The following is a 16,743-nucleotide window of genomic DNA, read 5'->3' on the forward strand; positions in this document are numbered from 1 at the left end:
CCCGAATAGGAGCCTTGGCTTGATTATTTTTCCTTTGTATTTGTTTTTGTACTTTAGTCGTGTTTAAAGTCACTCGCAGACAGGTCTGAAAAACCACTTCCCAACTACATGTAGTCTGCCAGATAGCACAACAGTCATCTCCCCCGTGTTGCTTGGGTGGGTAAAAAGTTCATTTTCCCTACTATATAGAACTCAGGCGTGAGCTCTCAAAACACACCCTAGCACTTTTGATCCTAATACAAGCACCTCCTTTTAATTTGGTTTGTGTACTTGAGCTCATAAAAAGGTCTCCAGAAAAAAAAGTATACTTACCTAGCCTTTGGCTCAGAAGGAAACGTTTAAAAAACCATCTATAACTGAGATTCAATGGTGGTTCTGGCCTACATCCTAAAATAGCTAAGCACAAAAGCAGACTTAAATTGGGAACACAAGATTTCATCCCGAGTGAACACACACACACTTAAAAACCACATGCAAGTCTGTGAAAAAGCCAGCGTGCCATTACAATGTCATGAGAATGAAAGGGACCCGATCTAGCTTGTGCTAGGATCGTTTTCGTCAGAACTAGACATGGTGGAAAAAAATATTCTCTCACTTCCTTCCTGGCATGCCCAAGGATTATGGAGTAGAGGATTCTGGAGGACAGAGGTTAGCATGTGGCTGCCATGATCCTGGGATCACCTTCTTGTGGCTGTGCCATTTATGAATATCCAAACTTTATATTACAACCATGTATACACTGTGGGCTTCATTTCTCCAGGGAGGGGAAAATAAGAAAATCTTAATGAAGCCTGAACCACTCATAAAAGCGTTTAATCTGTGTGCACGAAGTGGTCTTAACTTGAAACAAAATTCCACAGACTGCATCTGAAAAACATTAGTAACCTTGCTGTCTGTCCCTGCAAGCTTTATCTATCACCCTTTAAGTGTGTAACTAAATAGAGTAAGACATTTAAAAAATAAAAACACGCTCAATAGCCAAAATAGTTATTTATTAATAACTTAAGGTTTTACATTCTTATAATAAATTCCAGCTCAAAACTTTACACCACGAACACCATGGAGCAAGTTAATTCTCCCTTCCTCACGACCTGTCACATCCCACCCATCAAATGGGTGCTCATACTCACACACATACACACACTTCCAGTTTCGTATTTTTTTTTTAAAGGAAAGAAACCAACCCAAAATATTGCATTTGAGGTGACACTCCCTGAAGAATTTTGTACAGAGGTAATATGCTGTTTAGCACAGCTGAAGTTATTTAAAACAAAAAAAAAAGGTGAACCCACAATTTTGGTGTCTTTCCAAAATACCCCTTGAGACAATGGAAGCCAAATATTTACAAAGGTAAAGCAAAGTCAAAACTACATTAAAAGAAAAAAGAAAGTTACAAGGAAGCTATATGAAAGAGACTGAGGACCTCACTGTAACAAAGTCTTAGTGATAATATCCATGAAAATGTCATCAGAATCAGTACACTAAGGTGAAGCATGCTGCAAATACACCGTTTAGATTAGAAAAGAACATATTTTTTCCTTATATTTTTGTTCTAAGAAGTGGCATACCACTCTTTCTCCCTTTGGATCTCTTTTAAGCCCAAAGATAAAAACAAATACAAGCCAAACAAACACTGTCAAGTGACTGAAGATCAAATATTTACAATAATCAGATAGAAATATCAGGTTTTTTGTCCTCTAAACCGATACCACAAATACAGAGCTGAAATCTCTTTGGCTCCACTATACGCAAAGTTGAGTCAGTCTTCACTGAAGACAATATATAGTTAGTTCCAGATGCAACAGGAAACAGCCATCCAAGGCCCTAGAGAACACATGCTCCAACTCCTTTGTCCTACCCTCTGTCTGGGTGGGTGTCCAGTCCCTGCTGGGGTCCTGAAGCAAACCTATTGCCTGGATCTAGACAGCATGTCCTGTCCTTCCAAAAAACAATGAATGGGGCAAATCTCTTCCTCCGTAATAGCCAGTTTTGCACTTGGCAACCTCGTCTAATACAGACAGCTGGTGACATTTTTGACACCTGGGGCCACACACAAAGAAAGCAGCCTGGTCGGTGCTGCCCAAGAGAAACAGAAGGAATGGGACACTCCCAGCTAGGAAAGGTGGGTGCCTTTCACGTAGACTGCAGGGAGTCCACCTGGTAGACGTTCTGGTTGGAGGGCGTGGTGAAGTAGAGCTGCTGTGTGGGGACACGGTTGTCACAGGGGCTGCTGAGTCCCAGGGTCCTTTCAAAGTCAAGCAGCTGGCCCATGAAGTTGAAGTTCGGGGAGATGTTGGACTTCTTCATCTTGACAATGTCGTAAGCGTCATTCATGGACAGGTTGAGCTTCTGCATCAGGTAAGCTACTGTCACGGTGACTGAGCGGCTGATACCCGCCAAGCAATGCACCAGGACGCCACAGTTTTTGCCTCGGGCTTCATCTGTGGAACACAAAAAAGAAAGACAAGATGTCAGTAGACTGAAAAAAGAAAAAAAAAAAAGCCTTTGCAAATGTTCAGCCTAAAGTCTGACTTAAAAAGGAATAGTAATACAATTACGTGTGGCAGCTAAGCCCCCGAAGGCAGCAGAAAATGTCTAGCGGGAGATAAACGTGCTCACTCAACACAATCACATATTTCAGATAGTTCCTGTAAAGGGAGCTTTTGTATTAAGTTTCTAACAACAAAAAACTCCATAATGTGTACATTCTTTGCCTCAGCTTGTGAATAGCAGAAACCCTACAAGACAGTCCTCAGTGCCTCTCATACAGACACGCAGACCGCAAGGGTCTATTAAATTATTCTCCAACTGTTGTGCGGCTAACAATGGGGGTATTCAGGCATCTTAAAAGAGAGAGGGAAGTCACGGGGGACAACCCATTAGGAAGAACAGGATGTCTACACGGCCTGAAACTGAGTTCCTTTGTAATAGGAAATGCACTACAATGCCTGGAGATTCGTTTCTCTTAGGCTCCCAGCCCACAGTCCTTCCTGCTGGGCTCAGGTTACCCAGAAGCTCACAGTAACCCCGTGGACTGCAGTATCTATCACGCAGCTGGGTAACACCTAGTATTCAAACTGCTTTCCAACAACTAACTTGGGGGTCCTAAAGATAACTCCTAGATCTCTTTTTAAATTATAAAGCACTATAAAGGCTTCTTGTCTGCAAGGGAGTGCTTCTAACTAACACTCCACTCACATCCTGTCTAGAGACAAGGAATATACAGCAGACTGGAACAGCCCCCTTTTGAAAAGTAGAAATTAAATGGTTCAAATAGCCCCCTGATCTGCTTTGTCAAAGGGCCCTGTTTTCCCTTTAAGCAAGAAGTTAAACCAGAATTAACACTCCTAAAACAGGAGAGACCCGCAGCCCAGCAAAACAGCTTGCAAAAAAACAGATTAACATCTTCAGCTCTATGAATGACTGCAAATTAGTCTCACCTATGAAAGAAATGGCCTCAGGGAAAAACTGGGACAGGTTTTGGCTCCAGTGATCCGAGATAGGAATTTGCTTGTATTTGAACTCCCCTGCATTCTCAAACAGATTGGGCAAATTGGGGGTGACATTCAAGATGTACTTGATGCCAAACTCTTCCAAGACGTCCAAGTTGGTAGAGTCCTTGGCACAGCCCAGGTAAAGAAAGGGCAAAATCTCCACCGGGAAGGAAGGTTGGCTGTTGGTCAGCGGGCTGCCATCCGAGTCCGTTGCACTATTGGGGTCTCGGTCAAGGTCAGACTCAATATCCGAAGAAGAGTCGGAGCTGATCCGCAGGCCCCCGAGCCCCAGAACTGGCAAAGGCGGGGAGCTATTGCTGCTGCACGAGCCGTCTAGATTGGTCTCGCAGTGCAGGGCGAACTCGGCCTGGAACTTACTGAATCCACCTGCCAGAAACAAGAAAAGCATGCTTATAACCAGAGAAGCTGTAGGCATTTTCAGCTTGTGAGAAGCGCAGAAGGTGCAAGAAACACTAAGAACAGGCACCCTATGAACCCCCTGCAGTGGCAGAAGCAACACTCAACGTGCACCTTAAGTAACATAACCGGCCGCCTACCCAGACAATATTTATTCTTCTGAATCCGGAAATGCACAAAATCACTTTTCTTAATATTTCGAGGAGCTAGGAGGTGCCAAGTTGCACCCTGAACTGCCTTTCCAGCTCTTCTGAATCTTAATTCTAAACCGACCCAAAGAAAGCGAGAGTAAAGTGGAGGTGCCTGATCATAAAGAACCCTTGAAAGGGAAGCTACCACACTGGCCCAGCTCGCCTAAGTGCAATGCGAGCGACGATCGCTACCTCGCCGGCAGTTTCCCCAGCTTGCAGCCCTACCCCGAGCCCTGCACCCGGGGCGCACAACATACCTTCCAGGTAGAACGCCCGGCAGCCTTCGTCTTTGAGTTTCTTGAGCAACAGCCCGAGGACCGACTCCCCACCTGTGTTCTCATTCCAGTCGCTGCTGTTCTCGTCGTAGAGCACCACGGTGTCGGTGCCGCAGCGCCTGGTAAAGCGGTCCCGGTCCTCGCAGCGCGTGAAGAGCGCGCGCACGGGCAGGTTGCCCTTCTGCAGTCGCCGCAGCATGATGCCCGGGATGGCCACGTTGATGGCAGATTCGATGTGCGACGACTCGTACAGCTCCTGAGGTCGGCAGTCCATCAGCAGCAGCCGTTCGTTGCCCAGCTCCAGCTGCTCGTTGAGCCACGCCACCGTCTTGCTGATCGCCATTTCCGACGCGAAGGGCACGGGTCTGAGCGTATCTATCATGGGGGTCGAGCTGCAGGAGAAGGCGGGGTGCCTAGCAGACGCCCCTCTAGGCAGGCATAGGCCGAGCACGCTGCGTGAAGGTCCCGCTCTCCGAGCGGCGTTTGATTCTGCCTTGCCTTTCCCAAGCCGAGTCTAGCGGTTAGGGAAGGCGACACAGAAGCCAAGCCTCTGCACCAGATCACTCTCAGAGTCAATGAATCTCTCTGAATGAAGGTGCCCAGTTTTGTTCCTACCCAGTGAATGAAATCCAATTAATTCGGACTCCGTGCCACTGAGAGGAGAAAAAAGGAAAAAGAGAAAAAATCTAGCGGCTCCTAATCCTTCCCTCTGAGGCTGCACCTCAGATCCAGCCCGGTGTTTCTCGCCGGATTATTCAAGACTGGGTTTGCTCAGTCCCTAGGACTCCGCGAGAGCACACCCCCTGTGCGAGGCAGCTCCTCAATGGATACAAACAGCCAGCGTCTCAATGGATACATTCTCTCGGCCAGCCAATGAGAGCACTGCGGAAGGGGCTGTTGCCGTGGGGACGGGCCGGCTGGAACAGGTTGTGTTGATGAATTGTTAATGAGTTTGTCATTCACAAAAACGGAAAGGAATTTCCGCTCCGGATAAGCCCCAGTGCAAACAAGCTGCAACTGCGGGCTCGGCGGGAGGAAGGAGAAAGAAGAGGAGGCGGCGGTGGAGGAGGAGCGGGGCACATAAACCAGGGCACTAAAGTTGTCTCCTGTTTCCTTCTGTTGAGAGTTCACACTTCGCGTCTAACTCTTGCACACCAGTAGTGCAATTAGCAAGCACAAAAGCCCTTATTTGCGACGCTTACAATCTTAAGTTAGCCGAAATAAAACCTTACGGGGTTTTTCCCTTTTTTTTTTTATTCCCTTTAACGCTAGATCCTAGCCCGCCATAGCGCCGCCCCTGCCTTTCCCCCTCCACTCCGGTTCTCCTTTAGATCGTGTGTGGCATTTGTTTGGCTCTTTTTAAAAGTCTAGTTCTGTTTGTTCTGGTGTCCTTTTAGCCGAGGCTGTGTTGGGGCTGGTGAACTGCCTGGGCTTTAGCGACCCAACGAAGTGTTAAATGCTAATCCAACATTTCTAGAAACAAACTAGTGTTTTGTTGAAACATTTTAAAGCAACTAAGCAAACAAGCGTTTGGTTGTCCAGAAAACCAGAAGCGCCCCAACCCCGGGTTTTCTCAACTTTCCTGGGGGGGGGGCGGGGGGTGAGTACGAAAAATCCTTGTCACCTAGCCCTATACTTTTCTTCTGCTTGGGTGAAGTGGGGGCATTCTGAGCCATTGTTCCGGAGATCTTGTTCCCCACCACCATCACCAGTCACCCATCGAGCCTGGGGAATCGAGTTCCTTTAACAAATTGTGGCCAAGAGCAGAGTTTGGCTTTTAAGAGGAACCGGTCTGGCAAGGCAGCCTAGGCGAGGTGCCTGGGACGCCGGGCCTCACAATGCTCCCTGCACCCCGGAGACCTGCAAACCTGCGGGAACTCAAGCGTAAACAGTGGCTACTGTGGACAGCAAGGCCGGTTCCCTATCCTTTCTCGGTTGCAGCGGTCCCCGAGCCCGGAATGGAGCATTCTAGCAGCTCCAAACGCGCTTGCGCGCTGCGCTTTGGCCGCAGCACTGCTGCTCTGGGGGAGGTGTGGGGGGAGGACACGCGACGACCCCGTGATCGCCTGTAAGGCCGTCGCGGAACTGTCGCCTAGAGAGAGACCTGGAGCGGAAAGGAGCCAGAGGTGTCCCTGTCTGGACCCCTTGTTTCCCGAGTTAGGGCTGGGAAGTCTCAGGGGCACCACCCGCAGGCAACTTAGAACGGAGGCGGCACCGGAGCCGGATGGAGGCGTGGCCAGCGGGGGCCGCGACGGCGACGAGAGAGCATCCCCGGCGCGCACCGCTCTATTGTTATATAAAAGTGCCGAGGCCGCCCCTCCCGGACGGAAAACCACCTGTGTGCGGCGACGGCGGGCCCTGCGGAAGGCGCGCGTCCCGATCCGGTCTGCCCTTCGGGTCCCACGGAAAGGAGCCGGGCTTTGTTCGGCCGCGGCCGGGAGACGGAAGCGCCGGCTGCGGCCCTTCCCGAATCCGGGGCGCGGAGGGCGTCTAAGGTCACGGGATCTCCCCAGCCCAGAGCCTCGCTCTGTCCTACCTAAGATCGCCCGCAAAGCAATTTGCATCTTTAATCACGTGCCTCTTCCGGGTTTTGGGAAATGTGGAGTAAAACAGGGCGACTTGGAGGTCCAAGTTGCCAATTTTGGAGCCCTCCCGCAGGCAGGCCCCCCAGGAGGAGCGTTTTGATGAAAATGGGGGTTGCCTCCATCCTCTCTCCGCGCCTTTTTTGGGCAGCGCTGGGAACAAAACGCCCATATTTCACTGGATAGCTTCCAACTCCCGCTGAGGCAGGCCTGTGCTGCAGCTGACGCCCCCGGATCCTTCCCCATCTGTTACAGGCTTTCCCACCCCGAGACATTTCAGTCTGTGGGACCAGGGGCTAGGAGGAGGGGAAACATGAAGGATGAGTCTCAACCTCCAAACAGAAGAGGGAAGCAGGCTTGGTTTTTCTTTACCAAATTTTGAAGTAAAGCACCCGACATTTGGGAAGAGTGTCTTGGCACTGGTGAAGAGCTAAGCACTCGGTACCTGTGTCTCTGAGTCATTTCCCATGTCCTTCAGGAAATTCGACTTTCGATCTAACTGTACCCAATTACATATTTTTCTCCTTGTCATCCTTGTACTTTATAGGGTCTTTGTAATATAGTTGATGTGTTTATATGTTTTCAGCTAACCTGCAAAATGACTTGAGTTCTTTGGGAAGTTTGGGGGAGGGTCTGGCTTTTTTTGTTTTGGGGCATTTTTTGTTTTTGGGGGGGGTTGTTTTTGGGGGGGGTTGGTTTTTTGGATTTGGTTTTTTCAAGACAGGGTTTCTCTGTGTAGCCCTGGCTGACCTGGAACTCACTCTGTTGACCAGGCTGGCCTTGAACTCAGAAATCCGCCTGCCTCTGCCTCTCAGAGTGTTGGCATTACAGGCGTGCGCCACCACCGCCCGGCTGGTTTGGTTTTTTAATTTCCTGCCCTAAACACTCCCTTTGAAGTCTGCCAGGTCCCTAACTTGCACCTAATCCCTCAAAGGACTGCCCCAAACAGTTTGATCCACTCAAGTTTGACCCTGGTGGTGGTGGTGGGGAGGGGTAAAACAGAGGGGAGATGCCCAAATAAATGGCACCTTACCCAGGATACCTCGGTGGATCCCGATGTCTGACTTCTTGAGATTGCCTTTAAAAAATTTGGTTCACAAGGGCTGGGAAGATGTTTCCGTGGTTCAGGACACTTGATTGTTCTTCCAGAGGACCCAGGTTCAAATCCCAGCACCCACGTGGCAGCTGAGAACTGTAACTCCAGAATCTGACGCCCTCATACAGTCATACCTGTAGGCAAAGTAACCAATGCACATTAAAAAAAAAGTGTTTTCGGTTCATTATACAAAACCAAGACAGATGAAAGAGTGTGTCTGGTTCAGTACTGTAGGGCAGAAGACACCGCCTTGTTTCTGTGTCTCCCTGAGGAATTTTGTAGTCTTTAGAAAACCTAACACAAATCAGGTAAAGGAGCTGAAGAACATGGCTGGAGCCAGAACTGAGGCGACCAGGCCCAGGGATCATTAAGCTCCTACTTCCTGCTACGACACACAGGATCCGAAGTTGCCTAAGTTGTACATTTCCGATTCTAACTGCACATTCTGTTGCACACACAGCACATCTGTCAAGGGAGGTTACGGCTCCCGGCCCTTCTACACGCCAGTGGTTTTCTTTACTTAGTTTACTTAGCAATCATTCACAAGATGAACTCTGTTCTTAATTCCTTAGGGAAGCTATTGTGGACGCTAACTCTCACAGTGCCTTAGCTAGCAGCATGGACCCAAGTTCAAATCTTACCTCTGTGACTCAACCAAGATGGAGGCAGCCCTACTCAGTCCCTGCTGAACTCTTCTGGGCCTCACTACATTTCTTCACTCACTCTAGGTTCTAGGGAAGTAGTAGGAATGGAATCAGTATGACAAACCAGTAAGCCTGGCTTTTCATGCAACTATGAGAACTCCAGTTTGATCTCCAGAATCCATTTATTATTATTGTTGTTGTTGTTATTTTTATTATTTTAAAAATAAACCACCGGTATTATTATTATTAATATTATTAATAGAAATATTAATACCAGGCAGTGGTACATGCCTTTAATTCCAGCACTTGGGAGGCAGAGGCAGGCAGGATGCTGAGTTCGAGGCCAGCCTGGTCTATAGAGTGAGTTCCAGGATAGCCAGGGCTACTCAGAGAAACCCTGTCTCGAAAAACCAAAAATAAATAAATAAATAAATAAATAAGTAAATAAATAAAATAAATGATTCAAATAAAAAATAAATTTAAATAGCTAAAGTATAATTTAAAAAAAGAAAGAAAGGAAGAAAAATAAACCAATGCTTTAATGCTAGTACTAAGGAAGTAGAAACAGGACGATCACTGGAGCTCACCTAGCCTGGCCTAGTTAGGGAGGTCTGGGTCAGTGAGAGACCTTGTCTCAAGCGAGGTGAGCAGTGGTCCCGAGGAGCGACATCTGAGGTTGTATTCTGGCTCCAAAACACCCTGGTGGCCTCACACTCATATACATATGAAAATAGGTTTTGTTTGTTTGTTTGTTTGTTTTTTAATTAAAGATAGCTTACCTTCCTTGCTTACATCAGTACAGAAATAAAATGGTTGGTTATGTAGTATGTTAGAAAGTAAGAGCGCTGTGCAGAAAACTAAGCAAGAGGAGGATTCCATAAATGTACGAAGTTGAGAATATGTATATTTGCTTAAAGGGCATTTAGGAATATGAATATTTTTTCAAAAGACTATGGAGATAAGAGGTATAGGGTGCAAAGAGAGTGACTTTCCCCCTTGTGTTACTGGAGATCGCTTGGAAAGAGCTCCTGGTCCTTTTTAAATTATTTATTTTGAAAGAGTCTTGCTAAGTTACACAGGCTTTATTCTATAGCCCACACAGGCCTCGCCTGACCTCGGCAGTCTCTTCCTCAGCCTTTACAGCTTAGAATTGCAGACTTGCTGCCCCAGGCCCAGCGAAGATGGTATTCTCTCTTAAATCATTGCTTTAGTAAAGTTAACTTGAATAAAGCCTTATTCACTTCTTGAATAAAACTAACTTGCAAGTAGTTTTATTCAAGTTGCAGCAAGTAGCCCATTATCTGCCCAGGTTCTTTTGACTGCTTAGGCTCTCAGGAAAAACTCTCTTCCATGATAAGAGTTCTAGTCATGAGACAGACCACAAGCTTCCTTGATAATGATGTCTTCCGTTTCTTTTTCTTTCTTTTTTTTTTTTAAAGATTTATTGTTTGTTTATTTATTTATTATATGTAAAGTACACAGTAGCTGTCTTCAGACATTCCAGAAGAGGGCATCAGATCTCATTACAGATGGTTGTGAGCCACCATGTGGGTGTCAGGATTTGAACTCAGGACCTTCAGAAGAACAGTCAGTACTCTTAACCACTGAGCCATCTCTCCAGCCCCGTCTTCCGTTTCTTTCTAGATTATTCACATGTAAGAGGCTTTTTCTCTATTTACTATGGTACTGGGAATTGAAACCAGGTCCTCAAATGTGCTGTGTAAGTATTCTACCGCTGAACCACATCCCCCAACCACAGGAGACTATTCTAAAAAAAAAACCAGAGAGCAGAGGAAGTCCACTTGGTCCCACTCGCCTAAGCGTGGAGGTACACTGCGATGGTTAGTACAACCTAGAATGATCTGGGAAGGGAGTCTCAATGAGAGATTGTCTAGATGGAGTTGATGGGTGAGGGGATTGTAATAGTTCCGTTTAATTGATGTGGGGACACCTAGCCCCCTTGTGGACAGCTCCCTAGGCAGAGGGTCCCCAAGTATGAGTAGAGAATTTGAGCTGAACATAGGTGAACATGCATGGATTAATCTCCTCCCTCTCCTGCCTGTGGGGATGGCATGTACTAGCTGTTTGAAATTCCTACCTTAATGGTGTGGAATTACCTGGAATTGTAAGCTGAAATAGCACCCCCACCATCACTGATTGGCTTTCGCCGGGGTCTTTTATCCCAGCAACAGGATACGTATCCTTGTTCTGTGTGATGGTTATAAATGTTCTTTAGGCCCTTGGAGAAGCAGTGTGGCTTTGCAGGAATTTTCCTGAGTTTAAGGAACCTTGAGACTTCTAGGACCCGGATAAGTTGGTATGACCTTTAATCTTCCTGGAATCATCTCTCTGGCTACCACGACATTTATTAACACATCATGTGAAAATAGCTAGGCGGATTTTCAACTAACAGGAAGAGGGGACTTTTGGAAGCACTGACTTAAAGTATAGACATGTAATATATCCACTATTGGATGTCCTGGCAGGGGTGGGGGTGGGGCTTCAAAATTGCAAAAGCTTTTGGAGTCATTAAACCTCAAAATGGAATCTAACTTTGAAATGATCTGATTTAAAATAAAGGTGTACCAAAGTGTCTGAGATTCATCCTGAGGACTCTCGTGACAGGGGCCTGAACAGCAGAAACAGGAACACCCAAGAGGCCTACAGGATTGACAACAGGGCCCACTGATCCTATGCCTGATTACCTGTGCACAAAGTCAGAGCTTCCTGTAGCTCCCATGACCAGTACCAGTAGGACGGTCCATCTGAACTGACTGCAGGCCTTGGTTTGCAATCACTTCACTTCTCACATAGATCTTTATGGAATTGGACTCCACAGAGAAGTGTTTTTATTTCCTGCCCCAAACACTCTCTTTGAAGCCAGACTAATAGCCTGCCAGGTTCCTCTCTCCCAGCTAACCCCTCAAAGGACTGCCCAAACCAGTTTAACGCACTCTAGTTTAACAATGGGGCAAAACAGGAGATGTCCTAGCCCAACTCAAATGACACCTCACCCAGTTTACCAAGGTGGATCCGGATCCGGCTAATGTCTAACTTCTTGAGGTAGCATTTTAAAAAGGTGGTTCATGAGGACTGGAGAGACCGCTCAGTGGTTAAGAGCACTGACTGCTCTTCCAAAGATCCTGAGTTCAAATCCCAGCAAGCATGTGGTGGCTCACAACAGTCTGTAACTCCATGGAACTGAGCCTAAGTTCAGTTTAAGGAAGGAGGTGTCAGTGCCATTTGGGAGGGTGGGTGTCAGAACTTGCCTGTAAAGAAGATGTACCTTAACAAAAGGATGCTACCAAATGGGGAAAGCAGTCACTGGCAAGGAGCATGTTCATCCTTTAACTTTGTTTCTCGAATTTATCTCAGTACCCGCCCCCCCTGCAAATATACTGATGAGAACCCCAGATCTCAGTGTAAGCAGTGAGGCTTCAAGCCATCTGATGGATTCATCACAGAGTCAAGTCTTAACACCAGGACATAATGTCATGGTTACAGTTTATTTGTAACCAGATTTTTATATAATACATCTATCAAGACTGAACTGTCAAGATTGCTCATCCAATAAGGGCTCTTGGCCCCCATGCTTGACAACCAGAGATTGTTCCTATGTGGTAGGAAAAGGGAACTGACTTCTACAAGTTGACCTCTGACCTCTGACCTGTGACCAGGGCACACATGATCACCTACTTCCCAGTAAATAAACGAATGTAAAACAGTTGGTCTGTCATGATAATCCTGCAAAATGGGTAAACCATTACTTAACTTCTACCATTGTGAAGCCAGATTAAATGTCAGGGGCCCAGGTCACACCCCCGTCCCTCGGAAGGCCTGGTAGTTTATACAGCACCCTACCTACGAGCACCAAGGAAGACACTGTGCAACCTACTGTGAATTCAGCCTGTTGTACAACGGCAGTTTCCACGTAGTTAGTTAAATATTATCTTACTGCTCAAGGCTGGGTGTTTTGGAGTCTGACCAAGCCTGGATTCTAGTCCTGGCTCAGCTACTTTGTAGTACATGACGTGAGGGAAATCATTCATCTCCTTATAGCTCATGCTCTCCAGCATTATCAGATAACACTATTCTACGGGACTACTGCAGGTACTGGGTTATATTTGTAAAGGGGTAGAAATCCTAAAATAAGAATACTTTATTGTTTGCCACCTGTTTTCACTGATAACTAACACACATACATACAACTCTTCCATGTTTATCAGCCCTGCCTAAAAGGATCATATAATGAAAAAACACAGTAGTGTCAATTCAACTCTCAGGAATAGAGAAAAAATTCATTAAATTTGAGGAAAAATAAAAGTTAAGAAGGCAAAGTGGTTCAGCAAGTTTTTAAAAAGTCACTTGTCATGCAAGTCTGGTGACCAGAGTTGAATCTCAGGATCCTGGCCAAGTTGAAAGGAGAGAACCAATTCTACAAGGTTGGCCTCTGATCCACACCTGGGCCAGAACATGCAGCTCTGTAACGATGCACAACAGTAATAATAATAGTGACGATGATGATGATGATGACGACGACGACGACAACGACAACGATAAATTATGTCTGGATTCTTTTTTACCACTCCTTGTCATTGCTGAGGCAAACAGTTCCAAATTTTATTTTCTTTCAAGACAGGATCTTAGTAGGTAGCCCTGGTTGGCATGTAACTCACTGTACATAACAGCTTGGCCTGAACTCACAAAGATCCACCCGACTCTGCCCTCACAGTGCTAAGATGAAAGGTGTGCACCACCACGCCGGGCACCATTTTGTGAGACGTGGAGAAAGCCAAGAGGACCAGGATGGCGCACATGCGCATTGCATTCCAGAGGGTTTCCGGAACACTGCTGAAGTAGCGAGTGCTTTCTATCCTCCATCACTGCCCGCTCAGCCGCTGTTTGTGGGCTGCACATTCATCGACCAGAGAGGGATTGGAAATCTACTGGCTGAGCCATGGAGCCACCCTCTCTCCTGGTAGATGCTGAGTTTGCCTCCCTGATGGGCACACACACTGATACTGACCTGTGGGATATAGGGAATCTTGTTCTCTGGGAATTTCCACTCTCTCTTTGACTTAATGCCCTGCAGGAGTTTGCCAGATGAGCGGGGCAGGCGCAGAGCTGGGTGTGAAAGCCACTCTTGTGTGACTGAAAGGAATCTTCCACTCCCGGATGAGGAAGACTCTGCTAAGACTTGCAGTGCGAGCTCACAGGCAGCTCTGAGTGAACCATCCACCTGCTTACAGTTTCTATAGCAACATTTACATGTGCGCGACTACAAGATTATTTTTATGAAGTGCCTGCCAAGGATAAACCTTTTGAAATCTCACCGGTGCAACAGGCACTTCTAAACCCACCAAAAGCTTTAGAGCCTTCACCTGAACATCAAAAGTCTAAAGTGCGTCCCACCCTACCAATTATTTGGTGTTCCAAATAAAAGCGCTTTATGGCTGCATTGCTCTGTCTTTGTTATGATTCCTGTATGAGAATTTACTTTTTAGGTAAATCAGTATAACCACTATACATTACACAGTATGGTATATCAAATCTTTGATTTTTTTTTTTTTTTTTTTTGAGACAGGATCTCAGTAGATAGCCTTGGATGGCCTGGGCCTATGTCTCATTCAGCTTGGCCTGAACTCACAAAGATTCACCCAATTCTGTCTTTAGAATGCCGAGATGAAAGATATGTACCACACACATATAAATTATTTACTATGTATATATACTACATACATAATATATACACATATACATAGTAAAGATATATGTATATATACGCATACATATGTAGTATAGATGGCTGTGATATTCTTTAACATTAATCATCTTTTTTTTTTTTTTTTTTTTTTTTTTTGGTTTTCTGAGACAGGGTTTCTCTGTGTAGCCCTGGCTGTCCTGGAACTCACTCTGTAGACCAGGCTGGCCTTGAACTCAGAAATCTGCCTGCCTCTGCCTCCCAAGTGCTGGGATTAAAGCCACTACCCAGCAACATGAATCATCTTAGTGGCAAGACTTTTTTTTAATTTAGCATGAAAGATGTCTCCTTCTTTGCGTGTCCTGCCAGTTGTGCAGGCCCTGAGGCAAGAGCTAGCCTGGTCCTTTGGTTTGAGACAGGGTCTCATTAAATTACCCAGGCAGGCCTTGTATTTGCAATCCTCCTGCCTCACTTCTCTGAGATTGTGAGGTGACAAATTTGTAAAACTGGACACAACTGAAAACTTATTTCTATTGCTGAAATGGATGGGCTTACAATAGGCTATTATTAGAGGAGCTGGGACCCAAGGATGTTGTGTGACTGAGATATAAGAAGCCAGGCAGCTCACCCGCAAACATCATGGCGTACCCTCCAGTTGTAGGGTCTAGGATCTGACTCCGTGAGAACAAAAGACCTCCTGTTTTTGCTTGAGGAAGAGACCTTTGGGTCCTTGGCACTTGGAATACTAAGGACAATGACAAGGACTCTTTTCTAGCTGTGCCTATGGCCAAGGTTCATGGTGTTAAAGTCCAGGTACATGTGGTATGAGTTTCACTTTCATAATGAAAAATGCACCCAAGAAGCTTCTGAACTGGGCCTGCCACAGTTACTCACCAGTGGGAGGTGGGGATCTCAGGTTCAGGGCCAGCAAGAGTGAAAGAATGAGTCCAAGGCTAGCAAGACCTGTGCAGCCCTGGCTGTCCTGGAACTCATTTTGCAGACAGGCTCGTTTCTAACTCAGAAATTTGCCTACCTCTGTTTCCTGAGTGCTGGGATTAAAAGTGTGGGCCATAATGCCTGGATGTTTGTTTTAAAAATTCATCTCCCTCTCTCTCTCTCTCTCTCTCTCTCTCTCTCTCTCTCTCTCTCTCTCTCTCTCTCCTTCTCCCTCTCCCTGTTCCTCTCCCTCTCTCTCTGTCTTTTCCCCTCCCCTCCCCTCCCACCCTCTCCCCCTTCCCCTCCCCTCCCTCTCCCTCTCCCTCTCCCTTTCCCTTTCCCTCTCCCTCTCCCTCTCTCTGTCTTTCCCCTCCCCTCCTCTCCCCTCTCTTCCCTCTCCCTCTCCCCCTCCTCCTCTCCTTTCCCCTCCCCTCCCTTTCCCCTCCCCTCCCCTTCCCCTCTCCCCCTCTCCCTCTCCTTTCCCCTCCCCCTCCCCTTCTCTCTTCCTCTCCAGTCTCTGTGTGTGTGTGTGTGTGTGTGTGTGTGTGTGTGTGTGAGAGAGAGAGAGAGAGAGAGAGAGAGAGAGAGAGAGCATTTGTATTTGGGTGTTTGAGTAGGGTCTTATCTTGTAACCTTGCTGGCCTGGAATACATTAGACCAGGCCGGCCTCACTTATGAGATCTGCTCGCCTCTACCTCCCAAGCGTTGGAACTAAAGGCATGTGCCGCCATACCTGGGTCCCCGGATTCCTCTTCTAAAAGTCTAGAGAGGGACCCAGGGAATTAAATTGTAACCTGGCAGCCTAGAGGAGCACAGATGGGTGGACTACACTTTGAGAAACTCCATGTGATAGCCCACCAGTCACAGAGTACATAAATTATCTTGAAGATTCACTGGAGAGATGAATCAAGTATTACTATTTACCTATACATGTAGAACTTTAAGCAAAAAGACATGATATTCGACAGGACACATCTACTTGCCTTAGTGAGTTCATTCAGGTTCATTCAGGAGTATGGCACTCAGATCCAGGTTTGCCTGGAAGAGTAGAGTCCTTGAGAGCAACCTCGGTGTTTCTTAGGAGACAGCTCTAGGACTGAATTGAGTGCCGTAGCATAGGAAATGATTCTAGCTAAGTTATCACAAACAGAAACCAGACTGGGGAAGCTAAACACGAGCTTCAGTGGCCAAGATGTAATTTTAAGTGTAATTGCAATAGAAAGGGAGGAGAATGGGAACAAGAAGAGAGAGTGTTCCAGCTACTCTGAGGTGAGGGGGAAGGAGGGGTGGCGGTGGGAAAGTGGCCCGGAGGCCACCAGATCCCTGTGGAAGAGCAGAGTGCCCCCAACTCCCCAACCCACCCCCCCCCCCAATCTGTTAGCTTTTTGTTGCTATGACAAAAAACAC

At 46.7% G+C, this 16,743-nt stretch overlaps 1 protein-coding gene across 1 annotated transcript; it reads right to left on the reverse strand.

The window, feature by feature from the left end:
- Nucleotides 1-975: 975 nt before the first annotated feature.
- Nucleotides 976-5,248, reverse strand: Dusp6 (dual specificity phosphatase 6). The gene is made up of 3 exons (XM_052165493.1): nt 4,360-5,248; nt 3,441-3,881; nt 976-2,441 (listed from the first exon to the last, which is right to left on the reverse strand). Exons 1-3 carry the CDS (start codon nt 4,757-4,759, stop codon nt 2,134-2,136), a joined length of 1,149 nt encoding a protein of 382 aa, XP_052021453.1. The 5' UTR covers nt 4,760-5,248; the 3' UTR covers nt 976-2,133.
- Nucleotides 5,249-16,743: the final 11,495 nt, after the last annotated feature.

The sequence above is a fragment of the Apodemus sylvaticus genome, chromosome 20 (genome assembly GCF_947179515.1).
Source record: "Apodemus sylvaticus chromosome 20, mApoSyl1.1, whole genome shotgun sequence".
NCBI lineage: Eukaryota > Metazoa > Chordata > Mammalia > Rodentia > Muridae > Apodemus > Apodemus sylvaticus.